This window comes from Brachycentrus maculatus, unplaced genomic scaffold, assembly GCF_059751285.1.
Source record: "Brachycentrus maculatus isolate JH-2025_06_01 unplaced genomic scaffold, ASM5975128v1 h1tg000131l, whole genome shotgun sequence".
Lineage (NCBI taxonomy): Eukaryota > Metazoa > Arthropoda > Insecta > Trichoptera > Brachycentridae > Brachycentrus > Brachycentrus maculatus.
In genome coordinates this window covers 1,414,251-1,428,499 of record NW_028280884.1, presented here as the reverse complement: position 1 = coordinate 1,428,499, position 14,249 = coordinate 1,414,251, and the positions used below count along the sequence as shown (strand labels likewise).

The 14,249-nt window shown below is 40.8% G+C and overlaps 1 protein-coding gene across 32 annotated transcripts in view; it reads right to left on the bottom strand.

The window, feature by feature from the left end:
* The window catches only part of bt (projectin protein bent), a 288,017-nt gene that overhangs the window by 25,617 nt on the left and 248,151 nt on the right, over positions 1 to 14,249 (bottom strand). For all 32 annotated transcript variants that reach the window (XM_088260322.1, XM_088260293.1, XM_088260302.1 and 29 more), the window contains 12 exons: positions 13,106 to 13,300; positions 12,242 to 12,446; positions 10,253 to 10,411; positions 9,495 to 9,696; positions 8,844 to 8,980; positions 8,133 to 8,342; positions 5,800 to 6,006; positions 4,992 to 5,140; positions 4,142 to 4,262; positions 2,575 to 2,772; positions 1,806 to 2,090; positions 326 to 496 (listed from right to left, as the gene is read on the bottom strand). In XM_088260322.1, the coding sequence (XP_088116448.1) occupies positions 326 to 496; positions 1,806 to 2,090; positions 2,575 to 2,772; positions 4,142 to 4,262; positions 4,992 to 5,140; positions 5,800 to 6,006; positions 8,133 to 8,342; positions 8,844 to 8,980; positions 9,495 to 9,696; positions 10,253 to 10,411; positions 12,242 to 12,446; positions 13,106 to 13,300 (2,239 nt within the window). The remainder of the gene's footprint in view (positions 1 to 325; positions 497 to 1,805; positions 2,091 to 2,574; positions 2,773 to 4,141; positions 4,263 to 4,991; positions 5,141 to 5,799; positions 6,007 to 8,132; positions 8,343 to 8,843; positions 8,981 to 9,494; positions 9,697 to 10,252; positions 10,412 to 12,241; positions 12,447 to 13,105; positions 13,301 to 14,249) is intronic.

Here is a 14,249-nt window from a genome sequence, read left to right as displayed (position 1 = left end):
TAATATTATTAACATTTTTGTAAAAAAATTAATTAAGTAGAAACAAGATTGTCCGAAAACCGCTTGTTTTAGTCGATAACAACAAATACGTAATTGGCTTAGGCAAATCAATACCAAAGTCGGAATACAATTTTTCCGATCAGCACTCGACTAAACTGGGAACTGGTTAGTACAAAAATCACCGTAAATGTGACAGAATATCAAAAACAATGAATGAATCCAGTTACAATATAAGGCTCCAACAAACTAATGAGATGCTACCTCTTGAATGGATAGTCCTGTAGGATTAATGAAGTGATCGGCTAATCAGACATATGTATCTTACCCTTTCTCTCCACATGGTAGTGGCCACCAGACTCGATGTGCTCTCCCTCTCGCACCCACGTGATCTTGGGTTTGGGATGGCCGGTGAAGGGAATCTTGACGATGACGTTCTCACCCTTGTCGAAATAGGCGGCGTCGCGGAAGCGGGGCGGGATGTTCAACTTTGGAGCGGCTGGAATAAAAATATTATAGGTTATTATTATTGTTATACATTTGGAATAAACATATTAATGGTACATACTTGCGAATTTATGCTAGCTTTTCGAAAGCTACGTCTATTTCGACTGTAATTCAGATAATTAACGAGATTGAAAGAGGTTCTAGACACCACCCTTGAGGCACCCCGAAAGTAATAAAGCCCTAATCATTCACCGTGGATGAGTAGAGCTTACTTGTAGCTGATAGTACCACAAATTGCGATATCATAAATGTCTTCTTCTTCTTCTTTTTCTAGATCCTAAGGATCTGTTTGTGCTTCCGCTTGTAGCTCTTGGGATGTTGACTCCCAGCTGTCTTTCCACCTTTTTGGAGGTCTGCCTGGAGGTCTGCATCCTTCAGGGATTCCTTGATGTGATTCTGTTTACATGATCATCACATTATCGCCTTCGTTGTCGTCCCCACCTCACGATATCCTCCGTCTTACATATGCTCCGGATGTGGGTATTTCTTACTTGGTCTCGCAATGTGTTTCCGGTTATGGATCGGAGAGTCTTTATCTTGAAGGTTCGAAGTCGAGATTTTGTTGAAATTAATTGATAATGTGAAACGAAATTGTATCCCGTTTCTACTGTGAATTAACATTTAAAAGCTTTCAATATCCCTAGGTCTTCTCTAGAAGGTTCTAGATCACATCCTTGAGGTACCCCAAAAGTGATAAAGCACTACTGACTCGTGATTAGCACCACCATTTCGGTAATTCCGGTACAAAAACCATGAGGTTGAAAATCTAATAAAAATATCTTAACCCTGATGTACTCAAAAAGCGGTTAAAGATCATATCCCTGAGATGCCGCAAAAGTGACAAAGTACTTTTGAGTAATTTGGTACAAAGAAGTCATATAAAATGGTATCAGAGTACCACTATCTTGGTGTTGTTGTTACAAAACTCATAAAATAATGAAAATATCTAACCCCTGAGATACCCAAAAAGTGATAATAACATCACATTTTAAAATAAACAAGGTTGGAAGAGGCTCTAGATCATCCCTGAGGTACTCCAAAAGTGATAATAACATCACATTTCAAAGTAAACAAGGTTGGAAGAGGTTCTAGAGAGCACCCCTGAGGTGCTCCAAAAGTGATAATAAAATCAGATTTCAAAGTAAACAACATTTTAAAATAAACAAGGTTGGAAGAGGCTCTAGATCATCCCTGAGGTACTCCAAAAGTGATAATAACATCACATTTCAAAGTAAACAAGGTTGGAAGAGGTTCTAGAGAGCACCCCTGAGGTACTCCAAAAATGACAAGTTAGTACTCACTCATGATGAGCAGCTCGGCCTTGGTGCTGCGCGTGCCCGCCTTGTTGACGGCGCGGCAGACGTACTCGTCCGCGTCCTCGCCGTACACGTCCGTCACCGTCAGGTTGTGCACGTCCCCGTCCGACCAGATGCGGTGGCGCGGCCCGTTGGTGATCTCACGCGCGCCCTTGTACCACGTGATCACGGGCCTCGGCTGCCCGGTGATCGTGCACGTGAACTGCGCGTTGTGGTTCTGGATGCAGTTGGCGTTCTTCAGCGGCTTCACGATCTCGGGCGGCGTTGCGGCTGTAAACGAGTAAATAAATCAAAATTCTATTTTAGAAACTTGTGTCATTAATTCGATTCAATTAAATTTATTCATTTATAATTAACATAAAATTTAAACAAACTTAAAATTTTAAGCGTACAGATTAAAATACATTAAAGTCGAAAATATGCAAGAATACTATTCTAAAGGTATAGAAGAATCCCGCTTTGGAAAACTCCTTCAGACACCTATTTTCACACAATTACAAATAATATGAAAATAAAAAATAATATTAAAAAATAAATTACAAATAATATGAAAATAACTCCTGTAATTGGAGGTAATCCAGATTTTGTGAAAAAGTATTAGGACACACTCAAAATGTTGTAAAGAAATTTGTAGGCTCAGAAACCTTGTTTACTGAAGACTAAGATGGCAAGATTTGACTATCGAGAACTAATTAGATATGTATAGGTTACGGTGGTGTCGGAAGCCTGATATTTGAATAAGAATGTGATTTACCTTTAGGATCGACGACCTTGACTTGGGTGCTGTTGCTGCTGGCCTCGGAGAGTCCAGCCTCGTTCTGCGCGAAGACCCTGAACTCGTACTGCCGACCCTCAATCAGGTTGGAGCAGGCGATCTGCGCCGCGGGACACAGCGCTGCGTTCACACGCTGCCAGCTGCTGGATCCAACCTCGCGCTTGTCTATCCAATAGCCTGGAAGAGAAATACAGAAAATTTATCATTTACTTCAATTGAATAAAAAGCCACCTGTCAATGTTTGTCCATCTTCGTAGTGTTATGGTCAGCACGCACGGCTTCCGTACTGGAGGTTACGGTTCGATTCCCAGCAAATAAATATAAGTGATTTTTTCACTCTAATATTTATATAAATAGTTCACCTCCGTAGTGTAATGGTCAGCAAGCTAGGCTACCCTACTACAGGTCCCGGGTTTTATTCTCAGGGTAGGGATTAAATAAATACAAATGATTTTTAACTCTAATATTTCTTCTATATTACCCTGGGCTGGTACCTGAAGCGGAAGGCCGATCACCTTTCCATCATGTGTAAACGATAAATATAGCACTGCGTTTATATGATGCAGTTCCCTATGCACCATCGGGTGGGGATGAGGGTTAGAAATAAAAAAAAGCAAGAATATTGTAAGAAATGTGGGTATGTTTGTGACACAATGGCATGCACAGAAAATTAATTAGGGCAGGCAGTAGAGGTAAGTAATAAGGTAAGCTAGGTACTACTTAGCAAGGTAGGGTAGGTACTGGTGGCGATTTTGTATGTCACGTGGGTAAGTTAGGATAGGCACTGCTTTTCTGCCCTTACGGAATACACGCTCCTGGTGACACTGTGGTGACAACAACATAGCGCAGTTGTGTACATACCCGCATCGTCTGGCAAGCGGCATTCTAGATTTATCTCTTGTAGCGGTCAGTCACCAACTTAGAGCTACTATATATAATATAAAAACCTTATCCGCACCACAATGGTGCATGGGGTACTGCATCATATAAACGGAGTATTATCTTGATCGTCAACACATGAAGGAAAGGTGATTATTCCTCCGCTTCAGGTACCAGTCCAGGGTGATATTGAATAAATATTGTAATGAAAAAAATCACTTTTATTTTTTTGTACCCCCCCCTGGGAATCGAACCCAAGGCCTCCAGATAACAAATATCAAAACTTTTCTTATTAAAATATTGAAATATGGTAAATGAGACAGACAAATATTATTGTTCAAAAAAGCAAAACATTGGAATGAAGAGTTGGCATAATTTATATCAAGAAACTCCCAACTACTTTGTCAGTAACATGCATGGGATATATTTTTTTCGACTTAAAAGCGATCAAAGTGTTATGGTTCCGTCGCAACATCGCTCGCGGCGAGCATCAGCGAGCGTCCAAACTATGGATGGAGCGCTCGGCTCGCTGTACTGACTAGACGAATGCTCGCTTCATAACATGTTATATTACGACAAAATGGCTCCGGTCAGTCCCCACCATTGGGAATTGATAAGAACAAAAGAGACTGTTAATGAATATAAGGAATGAAAAATAAATAAATACCCTGGATTCTGGAGCCACCGTCGCTCTCCGGTTTCTCCCATTGAAGGTGGACAAAGTCTCCACCGACTTCTGTGATCTTCGGAGTTCCAGGAGGCGACGGAACATCGAATGGCGCTTTGGGCTGCAAAGAAGAAAAATGAAATCAAATACGATTCATGTCAGACAAAAGAAGATAAAATAATTTGAACAAATGACGCTCAAATAAAAAAACCCAATGAAAAGGATAGAAATGAATTTGCTCTATTCTACTAATTCGTCGGCAGTTCTCGTCAGAACTTCGGGACGCGAATCTGACTTTGAAGGATGCTCAAGAGCTGGCAGCCGACAGAAAAGCTTGAGATAGTTTGTGGACTCCATACGCTCCATATTCATTCGTTTCGAACCCCTATCCGCATCCCAATGGTGCATAGGGCACTGCATCATATAAACGCAGTGTTATCTTGATCTTTAACGCATGAGGGAAAGGTGATCAGCCCTCCGCTTCAGGTACCAGTCTAGACTGGTAATAATACCCTAGGGTAATATTGAATAAATATTAGATTGATAAAATCACTTATATTTATTTGACCCTCTCCCCTGGGAATCAAACCCGGGACCTCCAGAACAATAGCCGAGCGTGCTGACCATTGCACTATGGAGGTGGACACTATAGGCTCCCGATATGCTCCATATAGGGAGCGAATATGGTTTAAAAATTACTTATTTGTCTTAGTCCTCATAACTGAGAGCTGTGACTGTTCTCCAGTTATCCTTTGACTGTGCTGCACGTAGCGCTCCAACCAAATCTCCATACTCCAAAACAAATGAAATAAATTGGAATTGAAGACAGAAGATAGTATGATTTTAGTACCTTGACAGGGTTGACACCTTGTAGAGCTGGTCCCATACCGTTATCATTGCAGGCGTGTACCCTAAACAAGTATTCCTGTCCGAGGGTCAGCCCTTGAACAGTGAACTGGGTGTCTTTGCACGACGAAGCAACCGTGATCCATGCGTTTCCTGTGAACAGAATAAATGTATAAGTATAAAAGTTTTTGTGATCAAACACAATTAATTAAAGTTATTTTTATAAAGTTTTGTATAACCTCAATCAATGCTTGAGTCTAACTCACTCTAATAAGTGTAAAAAAAAAAGTTCAATGTTCTCTAGCTAGCGGCTAGCGGGCTAGCGGCAGTAGCTCTTGGGCTTCCGACAAGAGCGGACCTATGCTTGTTCCGTGAGCGTTGCCAGATAATTTTTTGATGTTTTCAGCGAATAAATCTGAATTATTATAATTTTTGACGTCATTTATAATTAACCCTTTCCGGTCCCCCAAAATTAAAAAAAAAAATCTAGGTAGACAGTTACATTCCAATTGGAAAAATCTTTTGTCCTCTGCTCCATATGAGTGACAAAAATGTAAGCTTGGAATTTAAATAAATAATACTAATGATGAAAAAAATATGGAATAACATCCGACATGGGAACTAAAAGGAAAAAATCGATGTCGGATGAGATTCGACATTGGACCAGTAAGGGTTAATTAAGGGGATTAGCTATGAATGTCCGTATTTTTCCAATTTGAAATTGCAAATTTTTTATTGTGTATTTACCACCGGGACGCGCATTTTTTTTAATGGAAAGGTTAAAATTGTCAACTCATGATTGATCAAGGCACCTGAGATGTCGCTCCTCTCCACCACGTAGTGGGTGATGGGCAGTCCTCCGTTGACCTTGGGCGGACGCCACGCGAGTGTGCAAGAGTGCCTGGTGATGGAAGTAGTCTCCAGAGGACCCTCGGGAGGTCCTGGCAGTCCGGTGATGTACACCTGGAAGCTGTCAGACACCTCGCCGGAATTGTTCTTCAACGTCAGCTTGTAGTTGCCTAGAATTAATTTTTTTTAAATTTAATAAATAAACTTTTTTTTTTTAATAGTTAAGTTTTTATTATTTACGTAAATACTTCAATTTCATACTATTTCTTCTTCTTCTTCTAACCCTTATACGCACCCAATGGTGCATAGGGCACTGGATCATATAGAAGCAGTGTTATCTTGATCGTTAAATACACAAAGGAAAGGTTATCAGCCCTCCGCTTCAGGTACCAGTCCAGGGTCATATTAAATAAATATTAGACTAAAAAATCACAAATATTTATTTTGACCATCTTGGGAATCGAACCCGGGACCTCCAGCATGGTAGCCAAGCGTGCTGACCGTTACACTACGGAGGCGGATACTATTTCGGATCATGCTATTTATATGAGCCTAAGTGGCTTACTTTTCGTCTGCCTCCGTAGTGTAATGGTCAGCACGCTCGGCTACCGTTCTGGAGGTTCTGGGTTCGATTCCCAAGGGGGGTAAAATAAATATTAGTGATTTTTTTCACTGTAATATTTATTCAAAATTACCATGGACTGGTACCTGAAGCGGAGGGCTGATCACCTTTCCTTCATGTATAAACGATTAAGAAAACACTGCGTTTATATGAAAGTGCCCTATGCACCATTCGGGTGCGGATAAAGGTTTTATTATTTATATAAGTGGCTCACGATTAAAAATAGGTATCAAATTGTGGTAGGGGGTTCGAACCCAGAAACTCTTACTCAAGAGTCCGCGATACTAACCACGGGACCACAACCGGACACATTTCTTTTCATACATTCTGAATCTTTATAGCAGTGTGTTAACATTCAATCCAGATATTTCAACATACTACATAGAACTCTTTCGTTTGTATGTGAAATCCTAATCCTGGATTAAAATCACATACTTGATAAACTATCCATCACGCCGCTTCTCCGCAGGGGTAGGCAGAGAGAATCGAACGCCACTCCACTCTGTCTTTGCAAACATTCTTCGCCTCTTTTACATTCATGCATCTCCTCATACATACCCGACGATGATTACGACTCCTGACCCGGCCGCTTTCAAGTGTTTGACAAACCTTATTGTTCCAGGTTTTCCTCGGTCTTCCTCTGCTTCTTTTTCCAAATACATTCGCCTCATAAATTTGTTTAACCGTTCTTTCCTCACTCCTAACGTTCCACATGTCCAAACCATCTCAAAGAACCTTTCTTAATTTTATCGATAATGCTTATCTCAGCCTTGCATTCTTTCCTTATTTCACCATTCGAACATCTATCAAACATCGTTTTAAAAATCAGATGCCAAAACATAATATGAAAAATAACTCCTGTACTACTACTACTACCATCACGCTGTTTCCCCGCAGGGGTAGGCAGAGAGGATGGAACACCACACTCTTCTGTCCTGGCATACACTCCTCGCCTCCTTCACATCCGTACATCTAGTCATACATGCCCTCCAATTACGCAGACTTTTGACACCGCCAGATTTTAGGTTCTGATTGATCTGATCGTGCCAAGTCTTTTTCGGTCGTCCTCGTTCTGTTTTCCCTCTCACATTCGTCACATATATTTTCTTAGTCATTCTCTTGTCATCTATTCGCTCCATATGTCCACACTACCGTAAAGAACTCTTCCTAATCTTTTCAATTATTCCTCGTTCAGCCTTACATTCCTTTCTTATATCTTAGTTTTTAATTCTGTCATACAACTCCTATAATTGGAGATAATCCAGATTTGTGAACAAGTATTTGGACACACTCAAAATGTTGTAAGTGATGTTCAGTCATTCTCCTGCTAAGTTCGATCTCTCAAAGTAATTTTTTTTGTTTGGTTATGTTATATATATAACCCCTTTCCGCACCCCAATGATGCATAGGGCACTGCGTCATATAAACGCAGTGTTATCTTGATCGTTTACACATGAAGGAAAGGTGATCAGCCCTCCGCTTCAGGTACCAGTCCAGGGTAATAACATTGAATAAATATAGGTGAAAAATTCACTTTTATTTATTTTATCCCCCTTGGGAATCGAACCCGGGACCTCCAGAATGGTAGCCGAGCGTGCTGACCATTACACTACGGAGGCGGAAATGGAAATATATTGGTTATGTTAGTCCTCAATACTATACGGAATGTCTTACCGGCGTCTTCCTGGGAGATGTCCTTGATGAAGATCATGATGTAGTCGTCGAAGACGGTGTACTTTATGTGCGGCGACTCGGTGACCTTGTGGCCGTCCTTGTTCAGGATGACATCCATGGGCTGGTCTCCGGAGTACAGGATCTTGATCTTGGTGTTGTCGTGCTCGGGCAGGTTCAAGTCTCCCGGCATGCGGTTGATGCGAGGCGGGGCTGCAGAGAAAGACGCACAATGAATCGTCACATTATTTTTTGACATCTCATCAAAGACGAAGAAGAATATGGAAGTCTGGGCATTTACGGAGCTGACTACCATCACAGGCTACTACCCTACCATACTACAACCCTACTATAATATTTCTATTACCTTCTTTTAAATCCCGCAAAGAATTGCACCATTGGGGGCAGATAAGGGTTCGAAAGTAGACTCTTTTTTTTTACAACCAAATTTCTAATCTTTATTAAGTATTTAACCTGTACTTTTATTTGTTTCTGTAAGTTTGTTGTGTTCTCATCTAATTGATGAAAACCATTTAAACAATTTTTTTTGCACTGTATTTCATTTCTTTTAATGTGTTTTTCATTGTTTGTGAACCATAAATAAATAGAAGGTCCTATAACCTGTGGACGAGGAGAGCTGTCCGCAACAGTCTAAAAAGACGGTGAGTTGGGATGGAGCCAGGAAGAAGAAGACATAATTAATTTGTCACTTACTTCCGATCTTGACGTGTCCAGTGCTGTAGATGAAGCCGATAGTGTTGATGGCCTCGCAAGTGTAGTCTCCTTCGTCCTGTTCCCGGGCTTCCGTGATGTTCAACCGAAGGACGCCGTCCCTGTTCTCAGCGATAAATCTGCAAGACGATGATATACTTAGACCATGGCCAACATGGCAAGCGACATGGGACAAGGATTTCAAAAGGCTAGAGACATGATCAGACCGATGCTAGCCAACATGACGAAAGTAACAATAATTGATTGAACATAGTAAAAGGTATATTTTGAACATTGAAAGCATTAACCTTGTGGATCGTAGTGATATATTATTTTGAGAAATAAAAAGACTTTGTTTTTGATCCACTCACATTTTTATTAACAGCCAACTAGTTTCGGCAACAACCAACTAGTTTCGGCAACAACCTGTTGCCCACTTCAGGGTTTATTAATTATTATATGAATAATCCAGTCTTTGATGTGCCACTAGCAGTGCTGACCATTCAGCAGCTACAGGTGGCCCATAAGCGATAGAACCTCGCAGATAACACTAAGGACGATGTATAATATGGCCGTCTTCATAGTGCTGACCATTCACAAGCTACAGGTGGCCCGGAAAGGAATGGAATTAAGGATGATGTAGAATATGCCCACCTGGTGCCCATGATGATCTCCCTGCCGTTGCGCAACCAGCGCCCGGTGGGCGTGGGGTTGCCGGTGGCGGAGCACTCGATGGTGTAGGCCTTGCCCAGCGGGATGGTCAGGTTGGTCATGGCCTTGATCCACTCGGGCTTGGTGCCTCCCAGCACCTCGCATATCTTCACCGGCATCGTGCAAGACGATGGCTCCGACTTGCCTGGAACCAAATCGATATGTTAATTTACAATCTGATATATGAAAAGTTTGTCGAAGAAAGATTTCAAGGCGATATGTATAATAATGTATAATGTATTATAATGTCCGCCTCCATAGTGTAATGGTCAGCATGCTCGGCTACTATTCTGGAAGTCCTGGTTCTATATATATGATCCAATTTCGAAACATTGTTCTTGAATCACTAGAGACATCTATTCTTCTTCTTCTCCGTCTTAATCCTCATTGCTGAGGGTTGTGACCCTTGCAGAAGCAATGACTCTTCTCCAGTTATCCCTTGACTGCGCTGCACGTAGCGCTCCAACCACCGAGGTGCCTGCTGCTGCCTTAATTTGATCGGTCCATCGATCGGTCCATCAGACATCTATTGGTGATCCAGATTTGTGAACATGTATCAGGAGACACTCAAAATGTTTAAACATAGCTTTAATTCAAAAAAATTAAAAGATTTTGATTGAAATTACTGGATTTATGGTAGATACAAATTTACTTCAATAACTTGACTGCAGGATGACCCCTGGATTGATGAACCAACTTACCGGCGGCATTGACTGCGATGACCCTGAACTCGTAGTCAGCCTTCTCAATCAGGTTCATGACGGTGTAGTCCAGGTCCATGACGTTGTAGTCGTTACACTTGACCCACAGCGCGCCACCGACATCGCGCTTCTCCACGATGTAACCGGTGATGCGAGATCCTGCAAATCACAAAAGCAACGTTATATTAATCCGATCACCCCATTTCAAAGAACTTGACTAACTGACTAACTAACCATCACGCCGCTTCCCCGAAGGGGCAGGCAGAGAGTGCACGATGCCACACCAATCTGTAGTGGTAAGTGCATTCGACTATATTGCTGGATATCCAAGGTTCGATTCCCGGGGGGACGAAATAAATATTTATAACTCTTATGTTCAACATGGCTTCCCTGAGTTGGCGCCTAAGACATAGGACTGATCGCTCTGCCTTGATATGATTAACGATCAACCTAATATCGCATCGATCCGATAAGTGCGGATAAAAGTCAAAAGAAGAAGAAGAATGTTCAGATATTCCTCCCGGTTGGAATTAGCCTAATAAAACTAACTGAACACCATGCCGCTTCTCCGCAGGGGCAGGCAGAGAGAATAGAATGCCGCACCATCTGTCTTTGCAAACAACCTTTGCCTCTTCCACATCCATGCAACTCCTCATATATACCTGCAGATTATTTCGACTCCTGACCGAAATTATATTTATTCTTTTTATTTTATTAAAAAAACACTAGTGTGGTGTTTTTTGACTAGCCTATTTATTGAATAATATTAATATTCTAGTCTATGGTGGCAATTGTATGGGACGTTAGCGTGGAATATTTTTCTAGTCTATGTCAAGCGGCGAAGAATATTTTTAGTTGAGAGTTGCATTTATTATTTACCTTGCTTATTACGTACAAAGTCATTAAGTGGATTTTTGATTCTTCTAGCTTAAAAAAGTGTTTTATATTAATCTGTGTTGGGAACAGTAGTAATAATCTACAATAGTGTGTACCAATCAGGAACTTCTCAGCATTTACTCATTGCTGGGAGAAACTATGTAGTGAAACTCCTCAGGAGAAGCCGGACTGTAGACAACAGACCTTGGCCCACACTAGATTGTCCCTCCTATTCCCAACACAGATTAAAATAAAAACATTTTTATTTTGTAGGAAGAAACAAAAATCCACATAATGATCCTTAAACCTTATACATAATAAGCAAGGTAAATAATAAAAGCAGTTTCCATCTAAAAAAAAGTCAACAGGCCTTCCGTTCCACTAGAAGAGGGTTCGGCATTTGTGTCCTAGCTTGATTTATGGTACCGAGGTTCTTCATTAGTTTTACCATGTATGATACTACCCTGACTATCGACTATCAGCCACAGGCATTCCATTACACTAGAAGAGGGTTCGGCATTTGTGTCCTAGCTTGGTTTATGGTACCAATGTTCTTCACTAGTTTTATCATGTCGCTCACTCCTTTCAAGAACGTCATTAATCAAAAAACTTGATTTTTCAGGAGAACATTTTTAAAGTTTAAAAAAATAATACAATGTATTAAAAATAAATATCAAGCCACTTATAGAACTTTTACTGTGCTAGAGATCTATTTAGGCAAAACCTGAAAGTTCTTTCTCCATTTGAAAAAAATTAGTATATTTCAAAAAATAATTAAACAATACCTTTTCTTCAAAATGCAAAAACAACACTTACTGCCCTGAAGCCGGATAAATATTAAGTTAAAAATATGCCTCTTTTGCTGGGATATAGTACATTTTCCGGGCATTCCGAAAACATGCACAACTGAAAATTGACGATTTTTGATTTATGACGTTCTTGAAAGCAGTGAGCGATGTATGATAAAACTAGTGAATCATGTATGATAAAACTAGTGAACCACCCTGACTATCGACTATCGTCCACAGGCGTTCCGTTCCAGTAGAAGAGGGTTCGGCATTTGTGTCCTAGCTTGGTATAAGATACGGTATTGAATGTTGTCGGGAAGCCTACCTCCGTCGGACGCGGGCGGCTCCCACTTGAGGTCCACGTAGTTGCGGCCGACCTTGAGCACCTTGGGCGTGCCGGGCGGCGAGGGTGGCGTGCAGCGCGCGCGCACGTGGTACTTGCTCGAGTTGTTGGAGTACTTGGAGAAGCCGGCCGCGTTCTTGGCCTTCACGCGGAACTCGTACTCGTGGCCCGGCTCCAAGTTGTACACCTGGGAGAGGATGCGCCGTTTCATTAGTACATAAAATGGAAACTAGCGATATCTAGCTTTAGCTAAAAATTGTACTACAACTGTACAATTCCTCATTGATTATGTACTACACTGTACAATTGTACCACAACTATATAAGTGTACGACAAATGTAAAATTGTACTACAACTGTAAAATTGTACTACAACCGTACAATTGTACTACAACCGTACAATTGTACTACACTATACAATTGTACTACATATGTAAAATCATACTACAACTGTACAATTGTACTACACTGCACAATTGTACTACAACTGTACAATTCCTCATTGATTATGTACTCTACACTGTACAATTGTACTACAACTGTACAATTCCTGATTGATTATGTACTCTACACTATACAATTGTATTACAACTGTACTATTCCTCACTGATTATGTACTACACTATACAATTGTACTACAACTGTACAATTGTACTACAACTGGACAATTCCCAGTTGATTATGTACTTGACATGATATAACTGTAGTGACACGGAAGAAAGGCACAAGTCTGTGGTATGTGTTACAGACTCGTGCCCCTCTCCCGTTTCACCACAACTGTATATACTAATATAAACTACTAAGTTTCGTTGCTATTTTTCATTACAATCAAGAATGTATAAAGTACCTGGTATGTGTTGTCCTTGACCAGATAGTCGCTGGCCTGCCAGACGCCGTCCTGCACGTCCCGGTACTCCACGCGGTAGCCCTGGATGCGGGACCCGCCGTCGTGACGTGGACGATCCCAGGTCACCGTGGCCGTACCGTTCTCCCATTCTCCGACGCGAGGCGTTCCAGGAGCGTCGGGAACCGTGAACGAGAACTGGGGAGAAAAACATTACTTTCAAATATCCATACTATCGACACATGAAATGATTTATTTATTGATTTGGCGTTTAATTTGTAGAACTCCATTTTAATTTATGTATTAATTGTTAATGGTAATTTTTGTTTGAAAATACCACAACTTGGCGAAACAGTTGTCACAATGATAATTTTTATGTTTTTCAACAATAAAATACCACAAAAAAGGGGTTCTATTTAACAATAAATACATTAAATGATGTTGGCACAGTTTTTTTGTGTACCATCAACATCTAATAATGCTGATGACGATCTTACTTCTTAGTTTATTAGCCTTTAATACAGTACAACATGGAGTTTAAAGTGTTTAATAATAACAAACAACAAAAAAATATATATATACATAACAAACAATATTCAAGGCGTATATATTGTAATAAAAGTAAGCAATAAGACTTAAAGGTGTAGAAGAATCCCGCTTCGGAAAACTCCTTCAGACACATGGAACAGATCAATATCCAATGAGATATTGTTCAACATAGCGGTAGCTCTTCCTACAGGCATAACCATCGGCAGGTTGGTCCTGCGTATAGGAATGTGAAACAATCTATGCCGACGCTGTCTTAGGTAACTATCGGGAATATACAGACCAATGTTCCGGATAATTTCAGGATTATCGATCATACTGTGCAACAATGGATAAAAATGCGTAATCAAATACACATTCCTTCTAGTCTCTAAACTATTGTAGCCAAGCATACCCTGGAGAAACTGGGTCGGGTAGACCCGAGGATAATAGCCGTACTCTCTCATGTAGAGATACCTCAAAAACTTGTTTTGGACTTTCTCTACCATAAGAGAGTACTTAAGCTCTACATTATTAGCATACACTAGTGGATACGACACTGCATGACATCGACGCAGTGTAATCACATAAAGGCAACATGGTCAAGTTTTCGCTTCAAGAT